The 16,415-nt window shown below is 33.8% G+C and overlaps 2 protein-coding genes across 6 annotated transcripts in view; both read left to right on the plus strand.

The window, feature by feature from the left end:
* On the plus strand, positions 1 to 7,688 carry LOC105343097 (monocarboxylate transporter 12). Its single transcript, XM_034472353.2, has 7 exons — positions 1 to 99; positions 2,042 to 2,122; positions 3,347 to 3,533; positions 4,420 to 4,563; positions 4,772 to 5,533; positions 6,593 to 6,643; positions 7,133 to 7,688. The coding sequence occupies exons 3-7, from the start codon at positions 3,347 to 3,349 to the stop codon at positions 7,567 to 7,569; spliced, it is 1,581 nt and encodes a 526-aa protein (XP_034328244.2). The 5' UTR covers positions 1 to 99; positions 2,042 to 2,122; the 3' UTR covers positions 7,570 to 7,688.
* Positions 7,485 to 16,415, plus strand: part of LOC105343092 (monocarboxylate transporter 12) — a 22,116-nt gene continuing 13,185 nt past the window's right edge. For 4 of the 5 annotated variants that reach the window (XM_066068203.1, XM_066068202.1, XM_034472352.2 and 1 more), the window contains exons 1-3: positions 10,839 to 11,058; positions 11,934 to 12,330; positions 12,630 to 12,776. In XM_066068203.1, the coding sequence (XP_065924275.1) occupies positions 12,048 to 12,330; positions 12,630 to 12,776 (430 nt within the window). In that variant the 5' untranslated portion in view covers positions 10,839 to 11,058; positions 11,934 to 12,047. Of the gene's footprint in view, positions 7,624 to 10,838; positions 11,059 to 11,933; positions 12,331 to 12,629; positions 12,777 to 16,415 lie in introns of those variants that run through there. The other variant, XM_034472351.2, reaches the window with a different exon arrangement.

A 16,415-nucleotide genomic window follows, 5' to 3' on the forward strand; every position in this document is an offset into this window, starting at 1 on the left:
AATGCACGTAAGGGCGCGCGACCTTCCCGTTTATGTGCAGTAGAAAAACCTAATCGATTCAGCGAGAGGGCTTACTGTTAGATTGCTACTACTTGTAAGGTAGGTAAAACGCACTTATTTAATGGCTCACAAAGTGCCAGTTACGAGTTAATGCTATAAAAACATCTTAAGTTTTTTTAAATAATGATTTTAGTATCATCTGTATTGAATAAAAACTTCGACAATTAGTTATATTGGAAATACGCTCTAGTGTATATAAAATCATTGATCGTTGTTTACACTTGAGTGGAGTGAAATGGGATCATTCGTTGAACTAAGGGTATTTTAAATCCCAAACACGTACTAACATAGAAGTTTTACAGATATATATGCACTGCTTATTTAAGAATAATATATTAAATGAAAAAAAAGAGACTTATGCGAAGATTGATGAACGTGCGTTGACAAACACGTTACCATTTACAATGACATAAAGTTGAAAATCGTCAAAGCTATTTATTCATATTCACACTCTACAAATTTAATACCATAGATGTAAAAAAAAAACAACCCAAAAAACTGGATGCACGAAAAACCATAAAAATAATGCAACATTTAGCTAAAGTATATCAAAGAAAAGTTGATGTAAACAAAGGTTTGTTGTGATTGTACTGAAGGTGTCAATTCAGGACGTTTGGTGCCATTTTGAATTCATTGCGGTTTCCTTGTCCTGCCTGAATTAATAAATGGCGCATTGCCTTTTAAAATTTCCCCAATATGTTGAAAAGAACTATGTTTGAGTAATTGCCAGAGACACAATAAAACTGTTGACAAAAGATAAAAAAAAAACACCAATAAATATGACGTTCTACATATTGTTTTGTTTGCAAATTACGCATAAAAGAATACCTGTATGTCCCCCTTAAATACACTGTACATCGGACTAAGAATAAATTTACGATAGATCTGGATGTATTTTTCTAAATACGTGATAGTAAAGTACTAGAAATTTCTAAAATAAAATAACGAAGGAACAATTAGACAAAGTATATTTATCTTTCCAAAAACACATGAGTTGCAGTATCTAAGTTAGTTATAATGCTATGCTTACAATCTTTATCTAAAGATCCCGCAATTTAAAAGGAGACGCGCGGTTCTTGACTTGTACCGAGTATTTTGACATTGAATTCATGACCCTTGATCATAATAGGCCCTTCTTTTTGGACACGAAGTCATCATTTCGTTCCAAAATATTAAACATGGTTTCAGAAATATCCTACGAACAAAGAAGATAAAAATGTTGAAGATTTTGCACATCAACAAATTTTGGGGGCGCTAAATTATAACATTTGGTGGTCAATGCTAGTGTGCTGCAGTGTATCATTAGAAATTAGTGTGTGATATACGTGTTTCTGTAAAATTGAATACTTGGTGACCAGTGTTACTGCGAAATTGATACATGTAATAACTTATGCAATAATGAGTAAATCTTTCATCATATATCGGAACATTTTTGCGAGTTGCGGCTTGCTAAACGTTCACAGTGAATAGGAATACATTGTATCGTACAGGCATGATAGAAGGAATATTACATAATATTCTATGTTTCTTATCTAAGTGCAACTGCATGTGAAGAGCTGTCGTACAGTTTTTATTTATGTAAAGCACAGAATATGTTTACTAATATAAACCAACACTAGTGGAAATCTATCGGAGGAGGGGGCAAGGGGGTCGGGCTCCAATACCTCTTTCCTGAAATTGGTCTTGTAATTTTGGAAATTGGAATACCTTTTCCATTTATATCCTTAAAACGTTGATGCTTTTTAACCCGGATAAGTGTAAAACCTTCACCCTTCCTTCGGAAAAGTCACTGACCAGATGTACATGTACAGTTCATAAGCACCCTGTCTTATATATACTTAATATCAGATCACGCAGGTTTGTTTATAGCAGAGGTTGCGGAATCAGTCCTATATCAGGGCTCTGACCGATCGATAACTGCGTCTCGTGGTTATATAAAATCATATACATATGTACGTTTTCTCTATTATGTGTGTTGTAGGTAGTAAAGAGAGGAAAGGGTCGTTCTGCAGCGCGATGCTGAGTAAACGAATGTGACAAAGGAAAGCGAGGAACAAGAAAGGTAAAAATTCAATAATTTATTCGGATGTATTGGAAAACCTTATCGATTAAACTATAAAGCGGAATTTTCTCTTCAAGCAGCATGAAAAGCTTCAGTCGGGTGCAATACATCAATCAAGGATAATGAAAAATATTTTGTTTTACATATCGTTTATTTACTTGTTCTAGCGTTTGCTGGCTTCAGTTCATCAAGTCTAGGCATATCAGTAAGAACCATAACTCCCATCTTTGTACTGCAAAAGCGTGATAAAGTCCATCAAATTCTTAAAGAACATATTTCACTTACATGTATTATTAATAACCATGAAACATATGATACATGTATACAATCGTACAAGGTATTGTTTTGAAACTATAGGCGGAAATTACTTAGTACTGTTATTTAATTCCTCTTGAAGAAGACTCGATGATTGTGGCCATTTGTGGACAGTCACATGTATAATATAAAAATATTGGGAAATACTCAAATTAAAAAAGTAAAATAAATGAATCTTGTCATCACTTAATTATAGTTTAAAGTCAACCAAAGCATCTCTTAAAATATTAGGTAGATCTGATGGATTAATTTGTTGACCACCAATAATTTAACTCTGGTTGTAACGCGCTTTCTGATTGGCTAAAAAAATTATTTTATATCGTATAAAGAATGATGCCTACGTCATAGTAAGACCAAGCGCTAAAAACGTATCAATACGCCTGACGTTACGTTTGAATTTTGTACAATTTTACGTCATTTTAAAGGTCAAATGACCGTTTTTATTTACAATAAAGAGTAAAAAAAATAAATTAAAAGCAATGAATTCAATATTTATTAGTTTTATACGATATAAAATGGTTTGAAACTGTTTATGCTTTTTTATTAACCGCTTCGCGGTTTATAAAGCGGAAACTGCCCCAAACCATTTTATATCGTATATTAAAACAAGTAAATATTGAATTCATTCCTTAGTTAAATAAAGCCAACAAAAAATACAGAAGGTATAAGTATTAACTCATGCTGTTATACATTTAGAAGTATAGTATAATATTGAGGTGTCCCATTTTAACTAATTCAAACTTATTAAGTCCTTATAGTGAATGTACCTAAAATAGACCTCAGAACCCACCCAACTTTCCCCCTCCCCGGAATTTTTTTTTAATTTGAATGGCTTCTATCTATCTTGCATATTCTATATTTGTGTCTTACAAGTTCAAGTTATTTTACAAGTTTAATTGTGTTATTCAGATGCGGGACATCGACCAGGGCTGGGCGTGGGTGGTTATGATGGCGGCCTTCTGTACGCAGTTTATCACTGGAGTGCTAAGTTACAGTGTCGGGGTCTTTCACAACGCCTTACTGAACGAATTCAAAGAGGATCTGACCTTCACCTCTTTGGTGGGATCTGTGTACACCAGTCTGCTGTGTCTCACGGGTAGCTATGTAAAAAGTACAGAGAGAGAGAGAGAGAGAGAGAGAGAGAGAGAGAGAGAGAGAGAGAGAGAGAGAGAGAGAGAGAGAGAGAGAGAGATTGTTAGATATTGACACTTTGTTGGAACATAATTTATGCACCGACATTTTTCTTCGAATAAAAAAGATACTGCCCTAAGTTTGTTTTTGAAATTAAAATATATAGATACATGTAATATTCATATTATATCATAAAAGACAAGCATGCAGCATCATCATTACTTTGTTTGCAAAACTCATTAATTTCCTTTACAGCTTAATTTGGTAAGCATTTAAGATTTATACTTGGGTTTTTAATCGCACGCTTTTCAAAACTTATTCTCCTCCTTTCCAACCCTGTACTTTAAACCAAGTATTATGCATGCACGAGCCATATTATCATTTGAAACTGCAAAAAAGCCAGTCCGCAAAGATTAATTAACTTAATTAGTTAATCAATTTAGCAGAAAAGTGATTTTATTCGTGTTCAGTCCTTTTTTACATTACACAGAGCAAAAAGAAATGCAATTGTTTGCGATGAAAAAAAAAGCGACTACAGTAGTGTTGATATATATTGCAAGTGCAAAATACCGGGTTTACAGTAATTCATGATTAGTCCACTCTAATAAAAAGATATAATATAAAGGTAGTGAACTGTAATGTCTTCAAAATATTTCAAAATCGGTAAATATAACGCTGTTATTGAATGATCACACATTTTAGTTTTAGTCGACCAAGTGGTTCAAATTTCAATACTTCAAGCTATTAAACTGATGTTAGAAAACAACATTGCAAAGCGGCAATAACGATTAGAAAAAAAGTATGTTTGTGGTAAGATTTGCTCTCAAATGTCTGACGCTATTATTTTTCAGGACCTTTTGTGAGCTTTGTTATCAACAAGTGGAGCTGTAGGGTAGCAGCCATAACATCTGGTTGTTGCCTTTTCTCGGGGTTCTCTCTCAGCTTCTTCGCTCCTAATTTGATTGTTTTACTGGTCACGTACGGCGTCATTGCAGGTCAGAGGTCAAAAGATAACGTTGCATGACCTACAATGTGAAATTCGGATGTTAAGTCTAGCTTGTGGTCCATCAGCAGATGTACTTTTATGAGTCTAGAAAACTATAATTACAATATATTCACAGTACTCATCTGTGCAATAAAAATTGGGTTTGAAAAAAGTATCGTATTATTTACAAGATTTTTGATCCTTTGAAACATTTTCAGGAATTGGTCTAGGATTCAGCGCCATATCTGCCGTTATTGTAGTTGGCTACTCTTTCGAGAAGTATCGTGGAATTGCCGTGGGTGTCAATGTAGCCGGAGCAGGTTTAGGAATGTTTGCAGGCGGCCCTTTCATTCAGTATCTAATTGATCAATACAGTCTTCGAGGAGCCATGCTAGTCTTGGGAGCATTTGGGGGTCAAGCCATAGTGTTTGGTGCCTTAATGAGACCAACAGAAATCGAAATGTCATACAAAACAACGAACGAGAAATCCGATTCCAAAAAGAAGAGTCATTTTCAGTGCAGTGTATTTAGGAACAAAGCTTTTCTATGCATTCTCGTGGCGTCTTTTTTCTGGAACGTACCATACAATATCCTTTTTATACACCTGCCCCGCTTCTCTGTTGAGTATGGTGCAACAGACATGCAGGCGGCCTTTTTGATTACAATGATTGGACTAGGCAGCACGCTCAATAGATTTCTTGCCGGGTTAGTGCTAGGGCCTGGGGGCATCGACCCTCTGCTACTGAACTTTGGATTCCTTGGGATATTTGGTCTCACAACAGTCACATTCCCCCTTTACAGTGCCAAATATATCGGACAGAGTATATACTCATTTGTTACCGGGATATACAGTGGAGGACTAATTGTGCTGATCAATCCCCTCTGTTGTGAAATCGTTGGTATATCCCAATTATCGTCTGCTGTAGGATTTTATTTCACATTGGCGGGAATAGCTTGCATACTCGGAGGACCATTGGCAGGTAATGACACAGATATCGGTTAACAGAAGGTATTGATCCAAGACATTTTCATTGCTGATATTTTTTCGGAAGGAATTTGATAGCTACCGAAATTTAATGAAAAGAAGACACGATATGAGCTTTAAAAATTATATTTAATTTTTCCTTTTCAAGGTCTAGAATGACGGTTAACATGGGTATCATTATGCTTTGTCTAAATATAAAAGTCAAATATCGAGTTACAAGTAAGATACAGAGTTTGAAATTTTTTGTTTTGTAAACAGCATTGTTTACAAAACAAAAAAAATTAACAATTTAACAGTTTTTTTATGTTAACACATGAGTATAAGCTTCAATCAAATGTTGCTTTCTTTCGTTGACAATGTTATTTATGAGTAAATGAAATCAGTTTATCTTGTTTGCTACATAGTGTATTATAACAAATTGGTAATTTCTTTAATTTTGGTAAACAAAATAAAAATATGACTCGTGCTTTGATTAAAAGGTGGTATGGGACATCTGTCGATATTAATGCGGATTAAAGTACATTATAATTAAAATACTTTTACTGGTTTAGAACTTTCAAATTTTGCAATATTTAACCACAAAATACGTTATAAAACTTTTTGGAAAGTTAAACATTTTTAAATCCCCAGCGGGATTCAAACTCGTCACTTGAATATTCATAGTGAACAATCTATCCCACTGCGTAACCTGATAGATGACAATTTTGTGAAAGAAACTATTGATAAAATTACACTTGATTTTATTGTTCATTTCGATAAATAATACGTCACAACATGGAGTTGTCCAATACCACCTTTAATATAAAAAAATTCTCAACTATGTACATGTATCTTGCCTATAACTTGACTTCTAACATATTTAAGTTTTGGTCAACTTTGAGCCATATATCGTTTACAGGTCTATTAAACGAATACAAACGGATTGAAACAGCCTGCTTTTCATACACCGTTTAGTGTCTTTTATAAAATACATTTTATTTGTTTTAAAAACAATCAGATGGTGCCTAGCAAAGAGAAATGATTACTAATACATTACCTTTTTTCAACTGAACAGGTGCCCTTATTGATTTGGGGGTGTCTTATGAGGGAGTCTTCTTCCTATCAGGTAAGAGATGATGAATTAGAATAACTACAAAACTAGTTGTACACGTACATTTTAACAAGAGCTTGGACTTTGGGTAGTTTGTAAAACAGCATTATGATGTATGCCTGTCTATTTCATTGCTAGCCGTTCAGTCTCGGTTCTCTGAAATCAACAAGATTTGTCTGGCGTTTGAGCTAAGACTACGCAATCGGTGCATATTTCGATTGAAACCACGTCATTTTTAACTTGTTTTGACGCAAGAAATAGACAGCAACGTCCTACAAAAAGTCCAAGGTCTTGTTAAAATGGTTCTAATGGATTTAGCGACTTTATTTTATTATGTATCCAATATAATATGCAATTCAAATGAATTATCACTCGACGAAATGATAAATCAACAAAGCTTTGAATTTGTATGTCGGATCTAAAATTTTGCAAACTTTCAAAAAACTTTAAATAATAAGCTAGATTTTGTCATATCTTACTTACTAAAATTTCTTCGTTTCATAGGGATCCTTTGTATTATTGGCGCATTTGTTAGTCTGTGCGCGTCCTTCTGGCATGGGAAATCCGATACGAAAGAGAAAGCCACCTCATTCGTTGACTTCAAAGAGAGTAGATTTCTCTCTGGTTCAGCGTACCTCTCGGGGTCATTTACTGTAATCGTCGAAGACGACAAGAGGACACATCTCAGGAAAAGTAGAGATAGCATCATGAGCAAGACTCCAAATGGATACAGCGAGAGTGTAGAGAGTCTGTTCATGGACAGAAACGGACTACCGGATAACCATTACTTATCCCCCCTCAGGGCACTTGACAACCCTACTCCAGGAACCATCAAGAAATGGCTGACACGCCCGGAGCGAAGTTCAGACCAGTCTCTGTCGTGTTCCGGTCTCCAGGTTCAGGAAATCAGACTCCTTTCTGATGAAGAGTCGGTTAATTGATTGACCGGTCGAGGTCACTATTGCAATGGGAGCAGTGCTTGTCTCTACGTTAAGGTATTCTTTTTGTTATATTTTTGTTAATATACTGTCATTTAAATAAAAATTTTAAACTTTGGAAATTGTTTTGAGTCATCGAAAAGTTTGGAACACGCAGATCAAAAGAGGCTTTGAAGGTTACATGAAGGAAAACAAAGTTACATGCATTGTTCGATGTACATGGATGCTTTTAAAAGAAGAGAGTGTCGTTACATTATACCTAGTGGGAAAGAATGTTAACAATTTTACAAAACATTCATTATGCAGACGTCTTCATGGTGGGAACACAAGAGGACACATGCAAGGAGAATGAAGATTAGAAATTTTGAATTTTGAATATTTAATATTATTTTAAAAATATGCAGCCACCACTGATATACATATGATTATACATAATACTATCCGAACTTTCTGAATTAAAATGAACCACATATGGAGTTTGAAACATTGATCACAAAACTGACAATAAGGTTAAAAATAGGTAAAGCAAAAGAAGGACATTAAAAAATATGTTACCAAATAAATCATGCAGAACTTAATATTAAATCGTTTTAAGAACAGACATGACATGCTTGATATGTTGGCCATAATTATCTTAAACATTTTTTTCTTAAAGAGAAAAAAATAAAAAATGATATAAGTTAAAATAGCAGAAAATCACCCAATATGTATTTTAAAATCCCCAAACGGTAAAAAGCAAAAAAGTTCCATATTCCTTTTTGGAAACATAATTTAAACAAGTGAAAAGCTGTCAATGTGACAGCAAACCGGGTTTTCTTTTATGTGAACTGTATCCATAATTCATATCAACCTGTATCCAGTGAAATGGAGTACCCTATATGCAATATTTTGCCAAAAAAATGACTAAGTTCAAAAGCTGGTATTTATTTCATAAATTATCAGAAATCAAAATCCTATCAATATGCACACCTCTTATATATGTACAATTGATCTGCAAAAGAACAACTTCCTATCTTGAAAACTGTAGGAGGAGTTATCCGTACAATGAGGGTACCCTATATGCAATGTTTTGCCAAAAAAATGACTAAGTTCAAAAGCTGGTATTTTTTTCAAAAATTATCGGAAATCAAAATCCTAACAATATGCATACCTCTAATATATGTACAATTGATCTGCAAAAGAACAACTTTCTATCTTGAAAACTGTAGGAGGAGCTATCCGTACAATGAGGGTACCCTATATGCAATATTTTGCCAAATAATGACTAAGTTCAAAAGCTGGTATTTATTTCATAAATTATCAGAAATCACAATCCTAGCAATATGCACACCTCTTATATAAGTACAGTTGATCTGCAAAAGAACAACTTCCTATCTTGAAAACTGTAGGAGGAGTTATCCGTAAAATGAGGGTACCCTATATGCAATATTTTGCCAAAAAATGACTAAGTTCAAAAGCTGGTATTTTTTTCATGAATTATTGGAAATCACAATCCTAGCAACATGCACACCTCTTATATAAGTACAGTTGATCTGCAAAAGAACAACTTCCTATCTTGACAAGAGGAGGAGTTATCCGTAAAATGAGGATACCCTATATGCATTATTTTGCCCAAAAAAATGACTAAGTTCAAAAGCTGGTATTTTTTTCAAAAATTATCGGAAATCAAAATCCTAACAATATGCATACCTCTAATATATGTACAATTGATCTGCAAAAGAACAACTTTCTATCTTGAAAACTGTAGGAGGAGCTATCCGTACAATGAGGGTACCCTATATGCAATATTTTGCCAAAAATGACTAAGTTCAAAAGCTGGTATATGTACAATTGATCTGCAAAAGAACAACTTTCTATCTTGAAAACTGTAGGAGGAGCTATCCGTAAAAACAGGGTACCCTATATGCAATATTTTGCCAAATAATGACTAAGTTCAAAAGCTGGTATTTATTTCATAAATAATCGGAAATCAAAATCCTAGCAATATGCACACCTCTAAAATATGTACAATTGATATGCAAAAGAACAACTTTCTATCTTGAAAAGTGTAGGAGGAGTTATCCGTACAATGAGGGTACCCTATATGCAATATTTTGCCAAAAATGACTAAGTTCAAAAGCTGGTATTTTTTTCATAAATAATCGGAAATCAAAATCCTAGCAACATGCACACCTCTGATATATGTCCAATTGATCTGCAAAAGAACAACTTCCTATCTTGAAAACTGTTGAAGATGTTATCCGTACAATAAGGGTACCCTTTCGGCAGCCGCCCGCCCGCCATTTTCACCATTTTAATAACCGGATTTTCCGTTGGAAAACCCGGTTAAAAAATGACGAGCTACATGTAATGGGCAGAAAAATTAGGACACACAAGATTCCACTGAAATAGATTTCACACACTGCACAGATTTATGTCAACTTATACTATGATTATTTTTAAATGGAGTCGACAGATGCTCAATCTTGTACTGCCTGTTATGCAAACAATGATCTTTGTGGAAAAAAATATTGATAGGAAATAAAAAATTAGTTTTCCGATATCGAATTGTCTGTATGGAATTGATTTGAATATATTAATTTTCTATCAATTTTGACCCCCCCCCCCCCCAAAAAAAAAAATAAGGCAAAATACTAGTCAGTAAAATCAAATGCAATTCTTCGCATAATCTGTACAGTTCAACATGCACTGGCAGTGGCATCGCATTTTTTTTTTCATTTAACTATGTATTATTATGCAGTAAAGCAAATTATCAAAAACAGGAATCTACATGAAAAACGTAATACTACATGTATGCTTCATAAAGCTTTTTATCCAAATAAACGATATTTGAAGAAAATATTAATCTGTGTACTTGGTTCATTGTGAGATCTTGTATTGTATATACGAGTATTTGTGCCTTCCGACCTAATTGGGAATGAAAAAGTAAGACTTAGTATTCGATGAATATACTTAACCTGTGATCTGACTTCTTTAAAATCTAAACGCGATCAAAATTGATCAATAATACGGAATCCCAATATTTGTCGATCGCACCCTTTCATATCGCTTATCAGCGAAACATAGGGGAAGTAACTTATCGGTCAATAGTTCAAGGTAAATAATGTTTTATTGTTTATCAAAGACTTGTCTCTCCCCGAAAATAAGCTGTGGCCAATTGGTTTCAATTTGGCATTAAGGCTTCTTGTGTGTACCCACTTTTGAAACCTTATCTCATCAAGATTAATTTGTTTTGATGATAAAGTTATATAAATGCAGAGCATTTAGCCTTTGGTAGGTGAGGTCCGTTCTTTTATCTGTGTAAACCTGCGCTAAGAGTACATGGTCAAAATCGTTTAATATATTGACCTTTCAAACGTGAATCACTATGGACAATTTAGTGTATCTTGTTGTTATGTTGTTTTAATGGAGTTATGAATACTATGGGCACTTAATTCTATCTCGTTGTTACATGTATGTTGTTTTAATGGAGCTATGAATTCGACTTCCCAGGTAATGAACACTAATTTACACGTTAGTTATTATATATAATTATGCATGTGCTTCGGGTTCTCTTAAAAAACATTTGAAAATTACGTCTTGAATACTTAAGGGCTTTTTATATTATATTGAAAATGTGTTTTGTATTTTGTGAAAATTATATGTCATATGATGCACATTTTCACATTTTGAGTAACTTGATCTTTTTTGTTCTAAATAGGGTATATTACTTTTATTCCTTTACACAGGAAATATCTGACAAAATACTGAAGAAAAGCATTTGCATATTTTGGGGAGGTACAAGTATTTATATGGACATTTATTTATTTATTGAAAAACATTAAAAATACTGAAGATTGAACTTTACTCTGCTACTCTGCTAAACATCAAAATGTTAATCTTTTTAAATAAATCAAAAGTATCCTGAAAATTTAACTTGCAGCGTTAAAAGGACGCTTTAGAAATAAATTGCAAAAATGGGTTTATATGCAGAGCATTACAAAATGTTTTTGTATATGAGCGACTGATTGAATCACAAACACATGACAATGAAACGGAACTAACCGTCTTGACCGTTCTTATCTTATCACACTTCAAACCAAAGAACTATTTCCTGTGCATAAGTGACGTCCCTCCTTAAAAAACATTATATTTGAAAGTCAAATATTGGAGACAGAAACACTCAAGATAATGTATGGATGAATTTTATAATGAAAATTGGGGGGGGGGGGGGGGGCTTTCTAATGATATTTAAACAAATTCCAGAATACTTCCAAACCAAATACGAATACTTTCAATGTCATTATATTCGGCCATTTATTTTCTTCATTGATGTTAGCAACATATGAATTCCGTAGACAGTAACCCCCGAGTTATTTTTTATCTAGAGTGTAGTATGAGAAAGGACGTGGACGATTACTCACCATGATTTCCCACTGGTAATGCCAGGTCATCTTTAACTCTTCAGTCGCACATATCCAACCGCCCATTTTGGCAAAAAGATGTCGAAATGCGAACTCCCAAATTCAGTGTCAATCGGAAGTAAACTTGACCAGGAAAACCAAGAAAACGGTCCAAATGTCGCGAGAGGGGCCACCTTCTCCGATGTTGACCGGGGCTGGGCGTTCGTGGTGCTCCTGTCTTCGTCCGTCTGTATGTTTGTCGGTGCCACACTTAGCTATGGGACGGGAGTCGTGCATGTGGCCTTGTTGGAGAAATTCAAGAAAGACGCAGCTTTCACATCCCTGATCGGGTCCATATTCTTTAGTCTGCTGAGTCTGATGGGTAAGCAAACCTTTATTGACGAATTATGTCCAATATTACTAATGCTAGGATACATAAAGGATTACCGATTTGCTTTAGCAGTTATTCCTACTTTTAATTAATTTTTAATTATGCACTTTAAGTGTCTTTTCGTTGAGAACAAATTATTTTTAATTTTTTTTTCTAATTTGTACTTTGAACATAACCTATGATATATATTTGTCTCTTGAAATAAAGAACTTGAACTTGAACTTGATATATCATTATATAAAAATAAAACAGTTTAGAATGACTAATAGTATGAATACAATTGACATAAGGACCAGCAGTGAGCTTTGTGGTCAACAGATGGAGCTGTCGAGTGGGCACCATACTGGGGGGATTCCTAGTCTTCACTGGATTTACCTCTAGTTTCTTTGTGACAGAGAATCTGACCGTTCTGCTACTGACCTACAGCTGTATAGCAGGTATTCTGAAACTTTGAACGTTACACTATACTGCTATACACAGTTTGTATATACACATAAATCACAAGGACATTTACTATACTGACTTGGAGGTGAAGCGCCGTCTCGGTCAAGGATTGAACCCTAGACCTGCTGAACCCACTCTTCAAACAACAGCATGTTGGCATGGCTTACATGTAGATAAACAATAACCTTGGTTTTCACAAATAACAATAGAAACTAGAAACGCTGCCAACTATTACACGATCTTTGGGATAGATCTGAGATATAGTTGTCTCACACAAGGAATTAATTTCACTATATGCTACTATATTACTTTAATTCAGTTAATTAATTAACTATACTCTCAGCATATTATTCATGAAAAAGAAATTTTAATTAAATGCTTCAAGAAAAATTTTAGATCAGAAAAATAACGCCTTATGTGGCTTCTAAGAGAGATAATTGAGAGTAAACATACCTACCCCCAAGTACACGTGGGTTCGACATGTTGACAAACAGGCTCAGCACCATCCAGGAAGTTGCATCATGCGCATCTAAAAAAAAAATAGTTCCATTGAAATTAGTGTGACAACTTCACTAATGTAATAATTCTCCTAGCCACAGAGTCCAAAATCAATAATATAGGCCTAAAATAAGGTGCCAAAAAGGAAGAAAGAAAAGAAATTGTCTCTATATATATGGAACTACAATTGAGTTCAGTTTCATTGGTTATTTCCTTGCGTAAGACCTTTAAGAGGATCGTACCCATGAACATTGGATTGAAACATGCCTCTATCTCAAAGACCGTGTAGTGTGTGACAGCATCTCTAGGTTCCATTCATCAGATGTATACTAGTACATGTTTGTGGTTATGTAAGCACATATTCTACCACATTTTCTTCAGTGCTATTCTGAGATACTTCAGACGTGGAATGCATTGCAGTGTTTATATTGAATATTAAGTAATTAACATTGTTTATAGCGCAAATCGAAAAATCTCTGTGTTTTCTTTACCTATTTTGTAGATTTGATATTTGTCTTTTGCACTTTACAATCTATAGATAATAGTGCTCTTTAATTACAGCTTTCTCTTTAGCTCACCTGAGCTGAAAGCTCAAGTGAGCTTTTCTGATCACATTTTGTCTGTCGTCCGTCTGTCCGTCCGTAAACATTTCACATTTTCAACATCTTCTCAAGAACTACTTAACGAATTTCAACCAAACTTGTCACAAATCGTCCTTAGGAAAAGGGGATTCTAAGTTGTGAAAATTAAGGGCCACACCCTTTTTCAAGGGGAGATAATTAGAAATTAATGAAAAATTTTATGATATTTTCAAAAATCTCCTTCTCAAGAACTATAAAGCCAGGAAAGCTGAAACTTGTGTGGAGGCATCCTCAGGTAGTATAGATTCAAAGTTGTAAAAATCATGACCCCCAGGGGTAGGGTAGGGCCACAATGGGGGGTCGAAGTTTTACATAGGAATATATAGAGTAAATCTTTAAAAATTTTCTTCTCAGAAACTAATCAGCCAAGAAAGCTGAAACTTGTGTGGAAGCATCCTCAGGTAGTGTAGATTCAAAGTTGTGAAAATCATGACCCCCAGGGTTAGGGTGGGGCCACAATTTTTCAAAGTTGCACAGCTTTTGATTTTGGATAGCAGCATATTTTTCTATATGATATTTTATTCTTAAGTGACTGAGTAATCCAAGAAAATTTGGCATCTTATTTTGCATTAAGGATATAAAAATATATTGTTTAACATATAAAATTATGAAGTTTATAACCCTGTTATTGTTTGACAATGGTAGCTCACCAAGAATAACATTCGAAACATTAAAACCAACTCTTTCAGTGGTCTTTCTGTATATATGAAGACTTAAATCACTCCAGAGTGCTTGTACCTTATCACAAGAAATGAAAACATGTATCATTGTTTCAACATTTTCCATACAAAAACCACAACAATCAGAAGTTTTAATGTTAATTTTCTTAAGGTATTTTCCAACAGACACAATTCTATGCAAAATTTGAAATTGTAACCACTGGACAGAAGAATCACTAGTGGTTTTAAAACAAATTTTAAAAACATCTTGCACTGATATTGTGTCTCCTCCATATGGCATAAGCTCTGCCTCCCACTTGCTGATTTAGGTTGGAATGACCTTATTTTTATTAAAAAAATTATAAAAGATTTTTGATTATTTTTCAGAAGATAGGAGAGGTTAAAAAAATAAAGGTACAAATGGATTAGGAAGTCTTTTGAAAGAAGACCTATCTATTAACAATTATTTCAAATATTTTGAAATAGCTGTAAGAATGCTATTGTATTGCATCACACAACTGTCAGTTAGATTGTATGTGTTTTTAAGAACTCCAAAGTCTAAAGATTACAATCATCATCAAAAAAATCTTGCACAACCTTTATTCCCTTTTCATACCAGGATTTAATAAAAACTGGTTTGTTATCCACTTTTATATTAGAGTTATACCACACAGGAATGTAATGAAATTTGTTTTTAAAATGCGGAGAGTAAGTAAAAGATTTCATATAACAGGTCCAAGCAATCAAAACTTCTTTCCAAAAGGCGTTATTTTCTTTTAACAAACAATCAAACACAACACTATCTCCAAAATCATATAATTTATGTAAAATATCATCTCCATTGAGAGCATAGAAAATATCCATCCATGGTTTATGTGAACAAGTTAACCTTTTAATCCATGTACATTTTAGTGATGTAATAAAACTTCTAACATCTACCATTTTCATACCCCCTGACAAGTAGTCTTGTGTTAAAGAGACCTTTTAACTTTGTCTGTTTTGGATTTCCATAGAAACTCAAAGATAGCTTTGCATATAAATGATATAATCTCCTTTTTGGGAGTAGGAAGCGATATAAATAAATGATTTAATTTTGGAATTAACAAACTCTTAATGACAGTGACACGACCAATTGGAGTAAGAATTCTTCTTTTCCATTGTTCCATAAATTCAATGATTTCTGGAATCTTAAAAACAAAAATTATTATCAACAATTTCAGAGAGTTCAACAGAAAATTGGAAACCTAATAAATTAAAAGATGTAGATCCCCAGTCTAATTTCCATCTGGTATGATGAAACACTTGATCAGAATTTTTTTTTGAACCAATCCACACAATTTTTGTCTTAGATCTATTAATTTTAAGTCCTGAAAAACTGGAGTAAAAATCTATAGTTTCAAATGCTTCGAACAAGGATTTTGGTGAACCATTAAGGGCTAACAAAGTGTCGTCTGCATATTGTGATATTTTATGTTCTTTATTATTAACAAAAATGCCCTTAATATCATTGTTTTGCTTTATAAGAATTAAAAGGATTTCTGCACATATAATGAATAAATATGGAGCAACAGGGTCTCCTTTCTACAACCCCTTTGTATGTCAAATTGTTCTGATAAAAAACCACTTTGTAAAATGCAGGCACGGAAATTTGTGTTTAAAATTTTATCCACTGGATAACGTAGTCTCCAAAACCAAAAAAAATTTAAACTTTATAAATAAATGACCATGACATACAGTCAAAGGCTTTTTCGAAATCAATGAGGACCAAAAGACCTGGAATTTCATGTATCTCTGTGTACGATATCAGATCATAAACAAAGCGAGTATTTTCCCC

The sequence above is a fragment of the Magallana gigas genome, chromosome 8 (genome assembly GCF_963853765.1).
Source record: "Magallana gigas chromosome 8, xbMagGiga1.1, whole genome shotgun sequence".
Taxonomy (NCBI): Eukaryota; Metazoa; Mollusca; class Bivalvia; order Ostreida; family Ostreidae; genus Magallana; species Magallana gigas.